The sequence below is a fragment of the Solenopsis invicta genome, chromosome 4, assembly GCF_016802725.1.
Source record: "Solenopsis invicta isolate M01_SB chromosome 4, UNIL_Sinv_3.0, whole genome shotgun sequence".
NCBI classification, from domain to species: domain Eukaryota; kingdom Metazoa; phylum Arthropoda; class Insecta; order Hymenoptera; family Formicidae; genus Solenopsis; species Solenopsis invicta.
The window spans coordinates 28772573-28792433 of NC_052667.1; the positions used below are offsets into that span (position 1 = coordinate 28772573).

General features: G+C 34.2%; 1 protein-coding gene across 3 annotated transcripts in view; it reads left to right on the forward strand.

Moving 5' to 3' along the window:
• Positions 1-19861, forward strand: part of LOC105200408 (DNA-directed RNA polymerases I, II, and III subunit RPABC3) — a 54778-nt gene that overhangs the window by 4064 nt on the left and 30853 nt on the right. Inside the window, exons 1-2 of one of the 3 annotated variants that reach the window (XM_039448525.1) lie at positions 12189-12324; positions 14691-14774. In XM_039448525.1, coding sequence (XP_039304459.1) covers position 12324; positions 14691-14774 — 85 coding nt within the window. In that variant the 5' untranslated portion in view covers positions 12189-12323. Of the gene's footprint in view, positions 1-12188; positions 12325-12410; positions 12430-14690; positions 14775-19861 lie in introns of those variants that run through there. The other 2 variants (XM_039448524.1, XM_039448523.1) reach the window with 2 other exon arrangements.

A 19861-nucleotide genomic window follows, 5' to 3' on the forward strand; every position in this document is an offset into this window, starting at 1 on the left:
TGTCTAAAATGTTGGAATTGTTATAAATTTTATCCTGTTCTTCCGTACGTTACGTTTACATTAGCTGACAGTGTAATTGCGTAATAATAGCTAGAGTTTTTCATATCGGCGAGCAAATATTAACCTCTTCAAGTACATCGGCCGTTAAAATATGTAAGTAGTTATTAAGATCACGTTATTTTTGGATATTGGATATCGGATATAATTAGAAAGTATAGCTAGTTTTGCGCGTAGTAGCCAAAGAGTCAACGCTGGAGAAATGACGTAATAAATTTTGAATATTTGAATCGACTTGAGATATCGAAGATGTCGAAGCGCAGCACAAATGTGAATAATTCGAGGATACTCCAAAGTCGCGACGCGTCGCGTAGCACCGGACGATGATTGGATTGCGCGTTAATAGCTTCTTTAACGAACCAATTAAACGTAAGTGCCGCTAAATAATTACTGCTTGAATCTCCATCATATCACGGTGTTTTATCGTAATACGTAAAATACATACGAGAGAATTAACTCCGTGGAATCAGTGCAGGCTCGATGAAGCTTTATTTTTAACTTGCCTATTTACTGATTGTAACTCTGATCCTTCCTAAATCTGCCAACAATAAATAGCACTCACTCTGGCTATCGATGTGTTGTTTGTGTTTTTCATTGTAAAAGAGAATCAAATTACTTAACAAAATACTTTCTATAGGAAAGATTTACTTGTTTTAAATTTCATGAACAATAATACGTAATATGCGTGCAAAATATGCATTTGTTTCTTGATCGTCAGTATATTCGCACGTGTATATCTACATGCGCTTTTCGTGCCTAACTCTCTAGTGATTCTTTTTCTCGTTTCTTTCCGTTTCCTATCGATTTAAATTTAACTACTGAAAAAAAATGAAACAAAAGTGCTCATCATGATTCGCCATTCGTTTCGTGCGCGTTCTTCATTTCATTCTCGATTCCTTTTCGCCTTGTCCCGGCGACGGTGCAAGTGGGTCACGGAAAAAACAGGGAAAGGGAACATGCACCAAAGACGAAGGCTCTCTGTTCCTTCTCGTTTGTTCGGAGATTAGCTCGATGTCGTTTGTTAGATTAAACGAGTATAACGCTTCGCATTGTCCAATGTGCATTACAACAATTCTTTCATTTTCTCTTATTTTTTTATACCTGAGACAAACACACACACACACACACACACACACACACACACACACACACACACACACACACACACACACACACACACACACACACACACACACATTGTTACGTAATTAAGAACGTACGTTTCGACGTTTCTTCTTTCATTCAAATATGTATACAATGTTTCATAAACTTGATAGAAAATACACAAATGGTATTATTTAAATTCAACACAATTTTTTCTTAGCGAGGCTTCTCTAACCTCTAAAAATTTCAATGAAATCTTTCATATCAAATCTCATTAGTAAAGATTAAATTTTTGTTGAAATTACCTTCAAATTGAACAAGCATAATTAGATTCGAAAATTAATGAATTGTGAAAAAGCATTCTGTTTTTATTGAGAAATATTATTATCTCAGTATTTCTATTAAGTGATAACAAATGAAACGTAGGGATTGAAATTTTTCACGATTAAAGATCAATTTAAATAGAAAGGAATATTTGGCGCACAAGAGTCTCGTGATGCTGTGTAAGCAAATGATTATAACATGAGCTGTATCGTCTGGTCCGGCTAACGCTACTACATGTCTTATTGATTTAGACGCTTATGCTTTTATGTAACTTTGCGCGCGCGATCGACTTAACGAGATCGGACTCGATGGCGAGTCGAATCGATGCCGTTATCGAAGTAACGGCATGAAACGAGGCGGTAACCGTATGGAGATTGGCCGAACGTTTATATATATATATGATATATATATATATATATATATATATATATATGATAAAATGCAACGCGCCGCGGCTGCATGGGATCGCGGTATCGTTATTATGCCAACAAAGACTACGCTATTATAATTCAAAACCTGAATAAATTACTTGCCAACTGCATGTCAACTATGGATTTCTGCATACGTCATCCGGATAAAATTTTACTTATTTTATTAGCAGTCGCGCAATTGTCGAGCGTCGATTAGACATGCCGAGACAAGACGCATGTATCGATTTAAATTGCCGTCTCCGCTTCAGAGGTCATTTTTGCAAATTACGACTTTTTTGCGATTAGTGATTACGACAAATGTTTTTCGAACATATGAACGTGTGGTTTCGAATGAAAAAATTATTGAGAGCATCTCGTTGTCTCGATGTCTAGAGTCCAAGTAGTCTCCGTTGTAAAAGATAGATTCGTGGTAAAAGGCGAATCTCCTGGTCGACGACTATCCTGCCGATCGCGCCGGCCAAAAATGAATTTTTTTTCCATTGTAGCCTTCGCCAGCAGTAGCAATAACAAAATAGCAGGAGCAAGAGCGGTGCGCGACGCAGTGGTGGATGGAGGTTGTGGTGGAGGTGCCGGTACCAGCGTGAAGTGAGCGGCGAGCGGTGCGCGGTGCGCGGCGCGCGGCAACGACTGTGCAGTGTGCACGAGAGTAGGTAAATGCGCGAGAGATCGCGATTGGTCGCAGCGTCACCGTTTAACCAATCAGCGTGCACGACCGCGAGCTTCGCGCGCGCGGAGCCGGTACCCGCGCGCGGTCGAGGCCGACTTGGCCAGTGTCGAGGTAACGTGTCGCGAATCGGTGAGAAAAACTGACCGATAAACTTGTCTGTACGCAGGTTGCGACGTGCACGCAAATCGGGAATACGCGTCGCGGCTTCGGTCGGATGAAAGAAACGCGACACGTGGTTGTTTCGTAATGCCAGAGAGCGGACATGGAGTATTTCGGCGAACGGGGGGGGGGGAGAGAGAGAGAAAGAGCGAACGTGTACGATGGTGATCGTCCGCAGATGAGTGAGTAGGAAACGAAAGAGGGGAACGCGTCGAGAGGAAGGAGGGAGGAGGGAGACAGAGAGAGAGAGAGAGAGAGAGAGAGAGAGAGAGAGAGAGAGAGAGAGAGAGAGAGAGAGAGAGAGAGAGAGAGAGAGAGAGAGAGAGAGAGAGGTGTGTGTGTGTGTGTGTGTGTGTGTGTGTGTGTGTGTGTGTGTGTGTGTGTGTGTGTGTGTGTGTGTGTGTGAGTGAGTGAGTGAGTGAGTGAGTGAGTACCCGACTGCCTTCAGTTTAGCGTTCGGTGTTGCTAGGCGCGAGGGCCACTGTCAGTGCCAAGGCGGCAGCCGGCAACCTTCTCTCGACCGCGAGAATCGAGCCAAGCTTTCCTCTCTCTCTCTCTCTCTCTGTCGCTCTCTTTCTCTCTCGCGATTCAAATCTGTCCGAACGTGGCGAATGTCGTCCATTGGTTTTTCCGGCTTTTCTTCTCTTTCCTTCTATCGTTGCGCCTCTGCTTGCTCCGATGCATTTTCGAGAACGATCCTCGCGCGCGCGCGAGATCGAGCAGCGCCTACTTGTCGAATTCGCCGGCACTAGCATCCTCCGTTTGTCCGCTCTCGCTCGTTACGTCCGTATGCGTGCGTGCGTGCGAAAAAAGAACTGACAATGAGCGCGTAAAGAGGCACGCGAAAATCACGGGATATACGACGTGCGGTGCGTCTTTCTCGTCGACGATCGACCTGACGTTTGTGAGTATTCCATTACAATTCAATGCAGTTTATTCGAACCGATGCGCGATGTCGATCGTTTTACATCCACGTACACATTCCACATAATTATCGCCATGTTTTCTTTAACTTTCTAATGATTAACATCGCATGATAATTGTCTTGTGTTTTTCGTATATTATATGTGCATGGATAACATTATAGCTCACTTATTTATATTAATCACAAACGGAAAGGAAAATATTTTGTATTAATTTTCACATTTGTCATGGGCCAGACGTTAAGAATATAAAAATGATAAAACAAGGATTCTCATTAACAATGACGTGATAAAATATGGAGGATGTCAAGTTACGATGGATTTGCTAATGTATCATGTATCGCGTGTGGCGTCTCAGTCGAGTACTTAATACGTACGTAAGACTTTTGAGCCTAAAATGATTTATTTTTAGAAAATTTTCTTTATAGTAAATAATATTTATACAGGATTAAGAGTTAGGAAAGAATTAAAGAAAAAGAAATTTAACATATGTGTATATAATTAAGACAAATACGAACATTTTAGAGCAACAACAGAGCTTCAAGTGACTTTGTAGCGATATTTCGTTGGTTCCGGGAACTTGAACGCTACGTTCTTTTAAACCAAATACGCTGAATAGACGAGCTACGCAATTATGTGAATAGAACACGGTCGTATTCGCAGATTGAATATGGTCTGAAAAAATTGCTCAGAGAGTCGCTCAGATCGAATAAAAATTTATCGTCGTCTCGAGAATATCTTTAATTTGACTCGAATAAAGTTTGATAAGAAAATTCAATATTGTGTTTCGTAATTAAAAAATGGAAAAGTATGTAAATTTCTTTTACTTGCCAGTCGCAGAGTAATATATTAATATTATATTAATTATACGTTCTGATTACATATTACGTATAGTTACATTATCAACTGACATATTTTGTGTAATAAGTAATCCAAGCAACACATATTGCACGCATATGCGCGATAATTAATAATTATTGGCTTTAATTCTTTAATTCTGCGAAGCAAAATCACTGATTATTTACTATCATAAATAGTAGGATGAAAAGGATGAAACCGCGATGAACGATGCGGATTATCGGTAAGACATGGTTAGATTTTCATTTTCGTTGCGCGCGACGACGACGGCGACGGCGGATCCGCCTTTGCGGCGTACGTAGCCGAACGATGTTTTCTTCCTTATTTGCGTTTCTGAGTCACACGCGTGTCTGGCGGTTATCTATTCATACGATCCGCCGACGTGCGCGCACTTGTGTGTTTTGACGATTATTTATTTGAACGTAATACTGAACGAAAAATACCAACGTTTTGTACCTTAGCTCAGTCCATAGCAAATATCTATGATAAAGGATATTATTCGCTATTTCTGCATTAGATATTTACGCATATTTATCATAAAGAAGCAAAAATTTTCATTTCTACTAACCTTTTTAATTTATTTACATTGTTATATAAAATGCCTTGAAATGTATGAAGAAAGTAACGACATATTGTTACTAATCAATATTTTCAAGATATTTTATTAGAATGGAATTAGTCTGTGCAAAATATAAATAAATTAGAGCATATAAATAGAAATAAAAATGTTGTTGTAGAAAAGTGGCAGCAAAGAAAATTGGCAAAAAAAGAAAAACGCGTGTTGCGTTGTTGAACAATTGTGATCGATAAAATCAATCGGATTGCAATATAAATAAAGTTAGTGAGTCACTGTGTGAACTAATATGCAAAATGAGAAACTCCGGCGTCGTTTACATATTTTCAACATTCATCAGACATAAAATCACTCGTTTAGACTTTGATTTTGAGAAAGAGAGAATTGATGAAAGCGAGAAATTTGGAGGAAATTGGAGGAAATTGGAGGAAATATGTGGAATGCACAATTAAATTTTGCGTCGCGCATAAATTCTTCGGTTCGCGAACGTATTGATTAAACTGTGTGTAGCGCGATTTCTGCGGATGCCAATCAGGTGGCCGGGCTCGTTCATTTCGCGGGGGATATGTATGTCGATAACAGAATATCGTTGAATATCGTTGAATATGCCGTTTACCAATTCCATTATGCCTATCTATCTTTTAGATAGATTTGCTCGAACTGAAGAACTTGGAAGAATGGATCATTGATTAAATTGCAATTATCGCGCGCGTCTCTTTTCCAGATTTGACATTACGAGGATCAAAGGAATTGTGAAAGATTTCTTGCGAAAGACTTTTCATTGACTGCTTTTAATTGTAACTGTAAATGCAGTAACAATAGAAACAATGGCAATAATTTTTATATAAATAAGAAAGAGATATTTTTCAATATGTCGGGAGGGAGTGAATATAAATGGATCTTTCTTTTTTCGTCAATGTGTGACGTCAAGTTTTCGATATTCTTCGAATTGGCAAATAAATGAGTTTTCTTTCAGTTGCCAAATAAACACAAAATTAGTATTGTTCCTAGTAAATGCATAATGTTCTTAGCTCGATTGTTGTTAAAATTATTGTTAAAATATTGTAGGTACATTTACATACAAGTTTATAATTTATTCGAGAGAAAAATATAGCATGAAGAATTAATTTAAATTACATTTTTTCCTATATTCTATAATTCTCGTAATAGTTAATCACTTGCTATACAAATATTTGTTATTTTTTTAAAAAAAGTTATACAAATCATATAATTATCACTTAAATTTTTTTCAAGTTGAAAATGAAAAAAATGATAATAGAGCCCCTTCCTCTTACGATATAAGCATCGTAATAACTTTTTGAAATTATTAGTGACAAATTGTTCATTTATCCCCGAACGTTTTAATATACAAGTACTTTACTGAATTTTTATTTGAGTTTTACTATTTCAAAGCGAATCTAAACTTTGAAAATTTTCAAATATTTTGCTCTGGCATCAGCAAAAATAAATCTCGTACAACTGTATTGATTTATAAAGCAAAATTGTAAAATCACTGGAATGGTTCGTTTTATTCGTTTCGATCGATCGATATTAAGTTGAGTTGCGCCACTACACCGCAACGATATGACATAATCGAGAGTCGTTTCAGCTACATTTTTTCTTTGCACGTGGCGTAATTTGAAAGACCGGTCCCCACCTCGTCTAAGATCGTTCCCTCGAGCAGTCGACCTTGAGACCAGCTGACAAACCGAGGAAGGGGAGGAGGAGAATGATTGCGCAACGCTTCGAAATATCATGATTTTGAGATCGGCTATCGAGATTAGTCTCTTTGTCTTCACAAGTCTAGGAGACGTAAATATGGATTGTCTAATACGTATCACGTATAATAAATATAATACGAGTAGATCTGTTTTTTTATGTAACATTTTTTTATTGCCGCTAATCTAAATTAAAGATATCGTTTGACAAATAGTTTTGACTAAATATTTTTTTGGAAGATAATATGTACTAGAATATGTAATAGAATCATTGAGATTTTTAATTATAAATTTAAGACGATTTCTCTTAATAAAAGTTACATAATTTTATAATGAAACGCCACTATTTTGAAACGCACTATCAGAATTGTTCAATTATTAAATTTATAAGTTATTATAATTAATACATACATGTGTTTATACTTAATAATGAATTAAGCATATTAATTATTACGTTATCGTAATTATTGCTTGAAATGTCAATTTTCAATTTACTCTCTCTTTCTCTTTCTCTTTCTCTCATTGTTACGTTAAATTTGCCGAGCAGCGTTCATGTTATCATTCACTGCGCTCTTCATCTTAATTCCCAGTCGTCGGTATTCTCCCTGTGTCTCTTCCAAATTGTCCATGTACAACGATCAAAAAATTTATTTTCGCGTGGTACATGTGCGATGTAGATGAAAGATTCGGTTTTTCTCAAAAGAATAGTCTACAATATTTTACGATATTCGACAAACACATAACTATCTTAACCACCAAAAAGGTACGTGTGACTGGGTCACGAGGCTGATCGTAAATTTTCATTTCGCCAGAAAAGAGTAGCTTTGTAGCTCGATTCGTAAGGTCGCAATTATTCTTGTTTTCTAATTGATACAATCCATTTGGTCAAGTCGATATCTTGTTTGAAGATTCGTAAACATTTGTGTTACGAAAATCAATGGATTTTGATAAATTTGATATTCTAAAGAGAAAAGATACATTTAGTAAAGGTATAGTACACATCATTTATCGTAACATCAAAAGTCTTTGGAAGAATGCAAAGGCTTTCGAAGGCATTTTATGTTTTTCCTTTTCTCGAGTGCATTTAATATATACCGGAAAAATTCTTATAGTACGCGATATGGTAATAATCGAAATGACGGTACACAAAAGCTATTCGTGCGACTTGCGGAACAATAAAGAAACAACGATGTAATTTTACTCATTGTGCAGAAGTGAAATGAGAAACAAAGAGTTAGGCCATCGTCATAGTTTGAAAGCGATGGTAGAAAAGACAGGGCGGTAGCGAGTAGCAAGAGGAGAAGAAGGGAAGGTGGGAGGGAGAAAGGCAGGTGGGAAGGGGAGTACCACGAGAGGGTGGAAAGAGCGCCATGTTCGCCCTCTGACGCTCTTTTGAAGGTCAAGGTTTTCCGCCCCTCGTTGACTGTGTAAGAGAGAAAGAGAAGAGCGGAGGGAGAGAAGAGGGAAATGATGAAAGAGAGAGGGAGAGACATACACACAGGAATAACTACGATAAACGCGCTGGAGAATGGTTCAGTCGTAAGAGGGATGAAGAGAGAGACGTATGTACGTGGGTGGTCGCGGTCGAGGGTAAACTGTAGGACAGAGAGAGGGGGAACTATAGGGGGTAGCGAGAGCCTGGTGCCTAGTATTTATAGCGCTTGCGAACCGGTCGATAACGGATAGCGACATTGCGCAGTTGGGAAACCCCCGCGTCGAAGCCAGCCCACGCGTATCGCCCTCTTGCCGCCCTCTCGCTGTTTCTTCGCCAACCCCAACCCCCTTCGCTTTGACTCTGTCTTTTTCTCCTCCCGCTCATCCTTTTTTCTTCTTCTTCTTCTTCTTCTTCTTCTTCTTCTTCTTCTTCTTATCATCTTTTTATTAAACTTAAATTTAATTTTTACTTCGACATGGAGAGTAAACGTTTAATTATATATTGTGTCGTCCACTTTCTATATAATTTTTCTTTTTCTCAGGTCTATTTATCAGTAGACTTATTTTTATCCTTTAGTACTAACTATACTTTTGTTCATTTCATCTTCATTTTTTTTTTTATGTACATCGTTTTATGAGATTTTACGCTTTGAGACGTAGACTTAAAGCACGAAAGGTACGCACATCAATCTTGCTTTCTTCGATTATCTTCTATAAATTCTTTTTTCATCAATTCCCTATTAATTATAAGAAATATTTAAGTATCTATTTGCTATTTTTTTTTTATTTGTATTCTATTTTTATTCAATATTGATAAACATGTTTAAATGTTTCAAATTGTGTGTGTGTGTGTGTGTGTGTGTGTGTGTGTGTGTGTGTGTGTGTGCGCGCGCGCGCGCGCGCGCGCGCGTGTGTGTGTGCACATATAATATTTTTTATATGTGATGTATGTATGTATTTCTAAATAGGATTCTGAAATTTTAGATGAGTTTTTAATCTTGAATTTTTTTAAACTTTTCTTGGAGGAAGGGGGGGGGGCAAGATTATTTCTTTTTTAGTAAGTTAAAATCTTCTAACATAAAATTAAGTATTATATGGTAATTAAATGCTTGATAAGAATATTTTCTCACCCCGGACGTGGGGGTGAGAATAACCGATTTATTGAGTATACTTTATTACATATCTTTGTACAAGTTTTTGTCATTATTATGCCGGATATCATCAACATTAAACTTAGTTTTATAGAAAACTTAATAGCAAATCCAAAGTTAAGGTTGCTGTGATAAATAATATGTGTTTTGCATCAAATACGGCACGTTTATCATCTTTAAAGTGTTTTGTTAGTGTAAAAATTCTAATAATTTTTTTTATATGTTTCTTTTTTCTTTTATCTACCTTTCTTAAATAATTCACCGGTAAATTCATTGTCGAGTCTGTTACCTACTCTATTCATAGTCCTAAGTATAGCAACCTTACGTGTATTTTTGATGCAATTCATGGGGAGCTTTATCGGAAAATGACCGAATGGCGTGGTAAGGGGTGTTAAATTAAAACGGCGATCGATTATCCAGAATAAAAACTGTTAATAAAGATCCAGAATGATTCATCGCGTTCTTGCGTAATAATTATATTTTGCTCATAAAAGTTCCTTTCAATTAAAGAATTATTAAACATTAGATAAAAAGATAAAATATGTGAATAGTAGATGAATATTCAGTATGTGGCAAAAAGAATTTTCATTTTCCAAAAGGATAACATTGTATTTGTTCTTAGTGTCTTAATATCATGATATTGATAACATACAAATTATTTGTGAAAAAAATACATATGTTTTAAGGTATGCTTATTAAAAATAATATTTATAGATTTAGAATTGTTTAAGATATAGAGATTTTCCTCAATATTTGGTGTATTAATATTACAGTAGAAATATAATTTGCTTAAGTATGTTGTATCGTGTGTGATGTGCCATGAAACTTTGCATTGTAAAATATGAAACAATATATACGATTAGATTTGAAAAGTAACGAGTGTGATGCTTTACGCTCTTTGTTGAACTTGTTTATGTAAATTATTCACTGTCTTTATATTTCGCTCGTTTCTCTTCTCTCTACAGCGTACGTTATATCGATCATTACCGAATGTCACTATAGACATTCTATAATTAAATGCACATAATACCGTATATAATCATAAAACTACAAAATTTTATGTGTTTTGCTATCATGAATAAAGCTACGAGAGATATCTCGATACGGACGTGTTCATTTCAAGTAATAAAACACGGAGAAAGTTAACACAAGTTAATGCAAACGAAAAAAAAGAACGAATGAGAGTTATGCGATATGTTCGTTTTTAAAACGTAACCTGTAATTTTTGTTGGAAACTAATTTTGTTTTTCTATACTTATGGGAATGTTTTCACGATGAAGTAGAAGATTGTCAACATGTACAGGATAAAAGACTTGGTCGTATTAATTATCGAGAAAATAATACTTGAAAACATATTTATTCATTGCTGTTCGTATTACGAGTGAAATTTTTACGTTTTTAACCGAGTCACAACAAGTTGCAAAGTTTACTGTGAAAAATAGGAAATTTATGAAAAAATAATAGAACCGAAAAAACGATAAATTCGAACGAGATAATCATGGGCAAGAGTAAGAATAGGACGAAAGGATAATCCTTTTGAGAGTGAAAAGTGAAATAGAAGATAGGGCGGGGAAAATGGGAAAAAGGGACTCGGAGTAGGCGGAGTAGTGCATCTAGGATATAGCGTGGGGATAAGTGCATTGTGCCATCTTTTTCGTTCTTTTGCCGAGGCGCATCAGGGATGGCTGGCTGCGAGCTCTCTCGCCATTCCCTTTGAAGAGGAAGATGGGATAGGGATCGTTTTGGTGCGATGCAAATAGTAAATCGTTTAGGGTGATGAGTAATGAGATAACTTTACAAGAGTGCAAAAGCCACCACATATATCTTCTCTGCGTTCTTTGCAATGTTTGAAATTAGTATAATGGTCGGTGAATCGAGATCTCGATTGCTACGACGATGAATTTGTGATTTTTCTCAGATCTATTTTCTATACTTACAACAGAAAAAGTCGAATTTATCGAGATGGAGTCATTGTTTTTATTCTTTTGCGCCACGTAATTTAGATGACACTAATTAATAAGTTCAGAATGATTCTTGCTTATGTTTAAATGTATTTGGTGTGAGTTTTACTAGAATATTTGTACTATCATAAATTTCGTTTTTGTCTGCAACGTTGATTAATCGTAAATTTTGTTAATCCGATTTTTATTTTGAAGAACAGAAAAAGATAAGAAAGTAAAATTTATCTGGCAATCGACTGATAACTTATTAATAATTTTTCGTAGTTAAAATTTTGCTTTCATATAGTAGAAAGATTTTGTTATCTTGAAATATTTGTCATGTCGCGGCTGTGATACATGAAAATTAGAATTTTGCAAAATATTTGATTCGGATATATTCGTATTTTTGAGTTTTCAAGTTCACCGCTGTTTATCCATTGTATTAATTTCCTCTGTCGATGCAACTTCCTTAATTCCTTTTTTTTTCTCGTTGTTGCGGAAGAGTAACATTAATACAAATTTATCCGAAAGATATGGAGAACGAGCGGCGAAGGTGCACTGACGAGAGGGTGGCTGGTGCACCCTTTCCCCTCTTTTTCTCTGGGAGTGGGGTGGAATGCGAGGTAGTCGGAGAAGGGTGGCCGCCCTTTTTCGAGGAGAGAGAGAGGGGGGGGAGGAGGAGGAGGAGGAGGAGGAGGAGGCAGCTCGTTGGAAAATTTACGCAGGCAGCGGATGGACCGTAAAGGTCGCCGTTGCTGGTTGTCTCCTCTCTTCGGCGCCGCGCGCCGTCGCCACCGGTTTGCCCTCCTTCGTAAAGGTTGCCAGCTGAGAGCAACGTCAGCAACGAGAGTAGATCGTAGTGTTGTCGCAGCTTGCCCCGGGGTTAGTTATCTGTTTTATCACCGCGAAACGTGGACTCTTCGAAATGAAAAGAGAGTTTTCAATGGTCTAGTATCTACAGGAGTGAAATTTATAGAAATTAAAGTAAGGAGCGAGCGAAACAAAGCGAAAGCTTTCTAGAAAGAGGAAGAGAGGATGGGGAGGGGGGAGATGCGAGGGCGGAATCAGCTGGAGAAAACGGTGGAATGTGTGGGTAGAAGAAACAAGAGATACAAACTTATAACGCTGTCAATGTATATACTGTTTTTAATTATTTTTTTTTTCAATCCGAGATTTTGGACCTCTATATTACTAGATTAGTAAGCGGTGACGGATTAATCGGTGAATTACTATTTAGTAGTTGTTGAAATAATTTCTCACAGTGGGGCGATAACTCTTGACACAACTTACAATTCGCCGAATTCTTAAATCGTTTAATTTTCCAATAACGATTGAAATTTCTCTTTGCACGAGAGACTTGTCGGAAAGGTATCCTTTATATTTTAAGAATTTTATGTAGAAAACATAATTCTAAAAATATTTGATGAGGAAGTTTCTCATGATGTAAATACATTACTGATGCATATCGGAATTGGGATCGATTTATTTAGAGTACGATGCATTTAAGTAAAAAAATTAAATTACGTCATATTACGAAAAATGAATAAAGTTGTGTAAAACTGGTTTAGGACGGCGATGTTGCGATGCAAATTCTAGTAGATGGATTTCTCTTCTCTACTACTCATTGACGCTGATCTATGGTGCCAATAATGCTCCTCGCGAGCACTCTCGAGATCGGTGATGATGCCGCGCGTGAGAATGATATTAGATTATCGCGCGGTGTGCGGGCAGTGTCATACATTGACGAAATCAATATCGAGTGTGAGAGACCTTGTATCTCAAGGACACGTACGGCGAGATAAGCCCGTCGGAGGTGTGACGCGTGCAATTCGCGATCATCCAATTGTTCGTCACTCGTAAAAGGATCGATTGTGTTATCGCTAAGGGGATACACACGTTCCATAGATTTTGCTGTCTCGTTGCAATGCGTGTTGGGTGAAAGATTCTGTGCTCTTTTCAGATTTCAAACGTTGTTTCTTTTTTTTTCTTTTTCATTAAAGTTTATTACACGTGTTATTATTTAGATTGCAATAATATTATTAAAGCGCATCAAGATATACATTCAAAGCTAATTGTACATTATGTTAGGAATCGATTTAAAAAATATATTTTATTGACAAAAAGGTAATAGACGAAGCAAAGTACTATGTACTTTTTCATGCGTGCGTGAAAAGTTTTGATATAACTCGTACATGCAAAAGAACAATTATGCACTTGCAAATGTGTGATATGATGTTGATTCTTGTTCTCTTACCGACAATTTTCTTATCTAATCTAATGCGACACACCAAGAGTTTCTCTGAAACATAGTTTTATTTTTATTGCGAATTTCAGACGATGCATTCCATTTCTTTATCTCAAATGGTTGCAGTTTTGCTAATAAATATTTCCCTTTTTTCCTTCCCCGCGTTTTTCTTTAGTCTCATTAATGTTTCCCTCGCTTTCAGCATTACGTATGATTCAATTGAAATTAGAAAAAAAGATAAAAGATGTTGAGAAATGTATAGTAGAGACAAAGTTAACATTTTTTTTCTAGAGACAAAATTAAAATTTTTAAATAATTACTAACATTTTTTTTTGTTATCAACAAGAACTTTATAGGCATTATTGGAGAAACATTGCAAATGCCGTGTGTTAGCAGAAAACGTTGGACACATTGGCGTGTCCAACATATCCATTATTCCCAAACAATGATGAAAACAATAGTTTATATTTAAAATTTTTAAAATATAATTGTCGATTTTTTTACCTTAATTGGATATATTCAAGCATTATAGTTTTGGCAATACGCTAAACACATGACTGGATTCCTTTTTGGCTCGTATATATAATTTTAATCAGCAACGCGTGATCGCAAGAATTCTTCATTAACAAATCGGAATTAACTCTGCGCCATTATCGCTCGAACGAGTGACGCTATATGGCAATAGGTGATTCTGAATAACTAGTGCAATTACTTGATTTCAATTAAATGTCAAAAGGGCTTAGCCTATGTGAGTTGATGACGCATGAAAGAGAGAAAATAAAAATAAAAAGAGAAATGCTTGATTTGGTAATTATCGTAGATTTAAGTGTGAGTAACAGGTATTATATAAATAGGTATTTGTATAAGAGTGTGCGCGTGTATATTTATGCGTATGCGTGTACGTCAATAATATCGCGAATGGAAAGCTCACTTGATCGACCATTGATGACGTCAGTTGTCGCTGTCTTTGATCGAAAATGAGATTTTTCTCTCGGCAGGTTCTCCGAACGGAATTCATCCCCTCAGTGTCATATAATCGGTCCAATAATATGTGATAATCTTTGTTGTACAATTTTTAACTGTATTCTTTCTTTATGGATTTCAGTGAGCAGACTTCATTGCGAGTCAGAGTCATTCAAAATGGATCTCATTCTGGACATCAACAGTTGGTTATATCCAATGGAACTCGGTGAGTCTTTTATTATTGTTAAATTAATTGCTTTTACTTGCTGGAGCGATCGAAACAGAAGTTGTAACATTATTCTGTCACCTTTTTATAATATTGTTTTAATTATGCAGTAACGCGTTGTTCGTATCGATTATTATTTGGTATATTAAGCGTAGTCTAAATGAAAGAAAGAAAACTGTAGGTTTCATAATTTTGAAAAAGAGTGCAAGCACGAAAAAATGTTAGGTTAGGTTAGGTTATTTGCAACGAGAGTTTTTCGACTAAATAATTAAATATGAAAAGTTGAGAGAGAGAGAGAGAGAGAGAGAGAGAGAGAGTGTGTGTGTGTGTGTGTGTGCGTGCGTGCGTGCGTGCGTGCGTGCGTGCGTGCGTGCGTGCGTGCGTGTGTGTGTGATTTTTATATAATTTATGTCCTATCATATTTTTTACATGATTTTAGATGTTTGACAGCTCGTAACAATAATTTGTTTAATGTAATACTCGGATGATTACAATTTATAATATTTTGCAATTTTGTCTAACTCTGTAAGCATGTAGCACATGCACATAACATTCCATTACTTTTTGCTACAACGTTATTATCTCGAAATTTTAAATTATATTTTTATTCGGAAGTCTATTCGCTGAGGAAATAGGTACACACACACACACACACATACATATATACTTACGGTGACCATATTTTCTTCGAGAAAATAAAGGACAAAATTTTAAGGGTTTATTCCTAATGTTTCTAAACCATTTTATGGCAGGAATCAAAACATTTCAAAATTTCTTGTATTGTATATCAAAATAAAGCATTTTGTAATGTTTTAATAATTTTAAACTGGTTTGATTGCATTATAATAAATCCTTTAAATTTGAAATAGCAAAAAAATGAAAACGGATCCAATCTGAATTTTAACTAAATATATAATTATATAAAAAAATTATCTTTATGTATATATTTATATTTTATACATTTTTAACAATAGTATTTATACATATATATTTTTTAACAATAATAATGAGTTTTTAATGTATTTCTGAAAAAAATGTATTTGTTTTAAAGAAAGATGATAATTGTTTAAAAAAATCATGAAATTTTAAACAATTTCATAATTACATTTTGTATAAATAATATCAGCTTCAAGAGTGTCAATTTCAAGTTGGGTTTTTTCTCTACTCCAAGTATTATTTGTTATTGATAACATTTCCTTAATAGGAGCGTTTGAGTCAGGAAAATATAAATAAAATTCTATAATTTTTGAAACATTTTTTTTCTTTCAACAACCTCTAGTTGAAATAATCGAATAAATTCGCAAAAGTGCCAATAGCAATTCAATGTATCAGAATTAACTTCACTTTTCTTGAGAGAAACTGTTTAAATTAAGACTGTAATTTTGTAAATAAAGGACAAAATTGTAATATAAAAGATACAATTTAAAAAAAGAAGACAAAATTAAGTTTTCAAGAAATAAATAAATCTAAAGGACAGTTACTTGAAATAAAGGACTGTCCTCTGAAATAAAGGACGGATAGTCATCGTATATATACTGCTTATCGGTTCTTTGCCTTGTGCGAACGTTGTAATTTCCGAGCGAGCCGCTAGCGTATTTCGCCAGTTTTCCATATTTTTCTAAAAGGTGAAAACCAGTCCTCCAATCTTGTTCCATTTTTAACATTTTATACTGGCAAACATGTTAAAAGCTCGTGTCACACGCGATATGTCTGAAAGGTTTTACATAGTGTTTAAAAAGCAATACTAAAATGAGCTAAATAGTAAACGGTAGAAATTATTTATTTTCATTCTATTGTGATCACTACTCATATATATATATATATATAGGATGTATTTGTATATAAAGCAATATTTCAGACACGTACACTAATACAGAAAAAATTGCCAAGTATGTAACATTTTTTTCACAGAGACAAACCTTTGTGACATTATTTGATTATGAAGTAGATTGAAATATGAATTACATGTTACAATTTTGTAACTCAATAATTTCTTTCTCGTTTAAATTATTTTATATAAAATGTACATTAATATATTTTTTATCAGATTTATTAAATATAATTTCATCATAATTTAATTTGTAAAGTTGAGCGTTTTATTAACCTGGGAATATATTAACTCGAGTGATTCGGGGTGATGTTTACAATTCCGCAACGAGAAATTAAAGTTCAGTCACAATAGTTCTCTTTACTGCTTGAAAATCTATATTTATTTTTTATTTCTCTTTAATTAAAAAAAAAACATGGAATAAATCTACATACGTAATGATTTTAAATATACTAATGAATTGTAGAACAATTAATACGTAATTAATAACAATAATTTCTAATTGAAATATAAAAATCACTCCAGGTGATCTTTTATGTGAAAAGAAACTGACTATTTCTGGGTTAATTGTATATTTTTTAAGACTTTGTTTGACCAAATAAACTTTTTCCTTTCGAAGTATATATACATATATACATATACATATATACATTCATTCATACATACATACATACATACATACATACATACATACATACATACATACATACATACATACATACATACATACATACATACATACATACATACATACATACATACATACATACATACATACATACATACATACATACATACATACATACATACATACATACATACATACATACATACATACATACATACATACATACATACATACATACATACATACATACATACATACATACATACATACATACATACATACATACATACATACATACATACATACATACATACATACATACATACATACATACATACATACATACATACATACACTACATACATACATACATACATACATACATACATACATACATACATACATACATACATACATACATACATACATACATACATACATACATACATACATACATACATACATACATACATACATACATACATACATACATACATACATACATACATACATACATACATACATACATACATACATACATACATACATACATACATACATACATACATACATACATACATACATACATACATACATACATACATACATACATACATACATACATACATACATACATACATACATACATACATACATACATACATACATACATACATACATACATATACATACATACATACATACATACATACATACATACATACATACATACATACATACATACACTACATACATACATACATACATACATACATACATACATACATACATACATACATACATACATACATACATACATACATACATACATACATACATACATACATACATACATACATACATACATACATACATACATACATACATACATACATACATACATACATACATACATACATACATACATACATACATACATACATACATACATACATACATACATACATACATACATACATACATACATACATACATACATACATACATACATACATACATACATACATACATACATACATACATACATACATACATACATACATACATACATACATACATACATACATACATACATACATACATACATACATACATACATACATACATACATACATACATACATACATACATACATACATACATACATACATACATACATACATACATACATACATACATACCTATATAATTTTCTATTATAAGCATCGACATCTCAACAATTTAACTTAAAAAAATATGCATTGCAAATTTATTTGCGAAAAAGATTGCAAAATTTTAGCAATTTATATTAGAATCCCTGAAGAAGACAGAGTTTTAATGTTTAAGAAAGAAAACGGAAGTGCCATTGGCGAAGTTTGGAAGTCATATACATATATATACATGTGTGTGTGTGTGTGTGTGTGTGTGTGTGTGTGTGTGTGTGTGTGTGTGTGTGTGTGTGTGTGTGTGTGTGTGTGCGCGCGCGTGTGCGCGCGCGCGTGTGTGTATGGTATATATATTTATTACTGTTAGAATTTACTATTAGAATTCTATAGAGATTGTTTCCAATGTTTTTAAGTATTAAAAGATACATAAAAGATCTTTGTTATGTTTTGAATTGCGTCGTACGAAATTACAGTTTGGTGTTTATGCGTAATCTTTCGAAATGCACTTGGCAATCATGAGCAGTCGTGATATTCGGTTTTTCTCGCGTGACTTCCAAACTTCGCCAATGGCACTTCCGTTTTCTTTCTTAAACATTAAAACTCTGTCTTCTTCAGGGATTCTAATATAAATTGCTAAAATTTTGCAATCTTTTTCGCAACTAAATTTGCAATGCATATTTTTTTAAGTTAAATTGTTGAGATGTCGATGCTTATAATAGAAAATTATATAGGTAGTCGAAAATAAAAAAACTTTAGAAGACTTACTAAAGATTTTAATAGTAAAATATTATATAATTCATTATGTATTTCATTAATAATTAAGTAATATTTGATTGCTAATATGCTTTATAAAGTTTTATCTGTATGTTTCGTATTTTTATTTGAAAGCAATATTTTCATACATTTTGAAAAACATGAAAACTTTTTTATAATACAGGAAATTGATATACTTTTTAATTATATTTTAAGAGTTAATATGGTAGAAATCTTTTCCTTTTATCGCGTCTTATTATTTCGTTGATATATTTTAGATTCTTGGCAAACGACGCGTAAAATTGGTTTCACTATTTGTCTCTTCTTGCACTTCCGTCGCTAATGCGAGTCTCTTGTATTTGTCTTTAGCTAAATTGTGCTATAGTAAAAGTTAATATGATTTGTAACACATGTTTTACGTTTTGTTCGTATAAGAGAACAAATGCATTTGGACAAATTTTGAAATTGCACATCTCTCTAAGGATATAGATTGATCTTGAAACGTTTTATTTAAATATGGCTATTTTTTCTTAGGAAGTTAATTACAAATGACATTTTGGGAACTCATTCGCATGTGTGCCATCATGTCATAATTATTTTATATATCCCGAAGAAAACAAAATTTCTTTTTTTAATAGTTTTATATATTTAAAGGTTATTTGTACGTATTATATATTTTCAGGTTTTTTTATCGTATAAGATGATGTCAAAA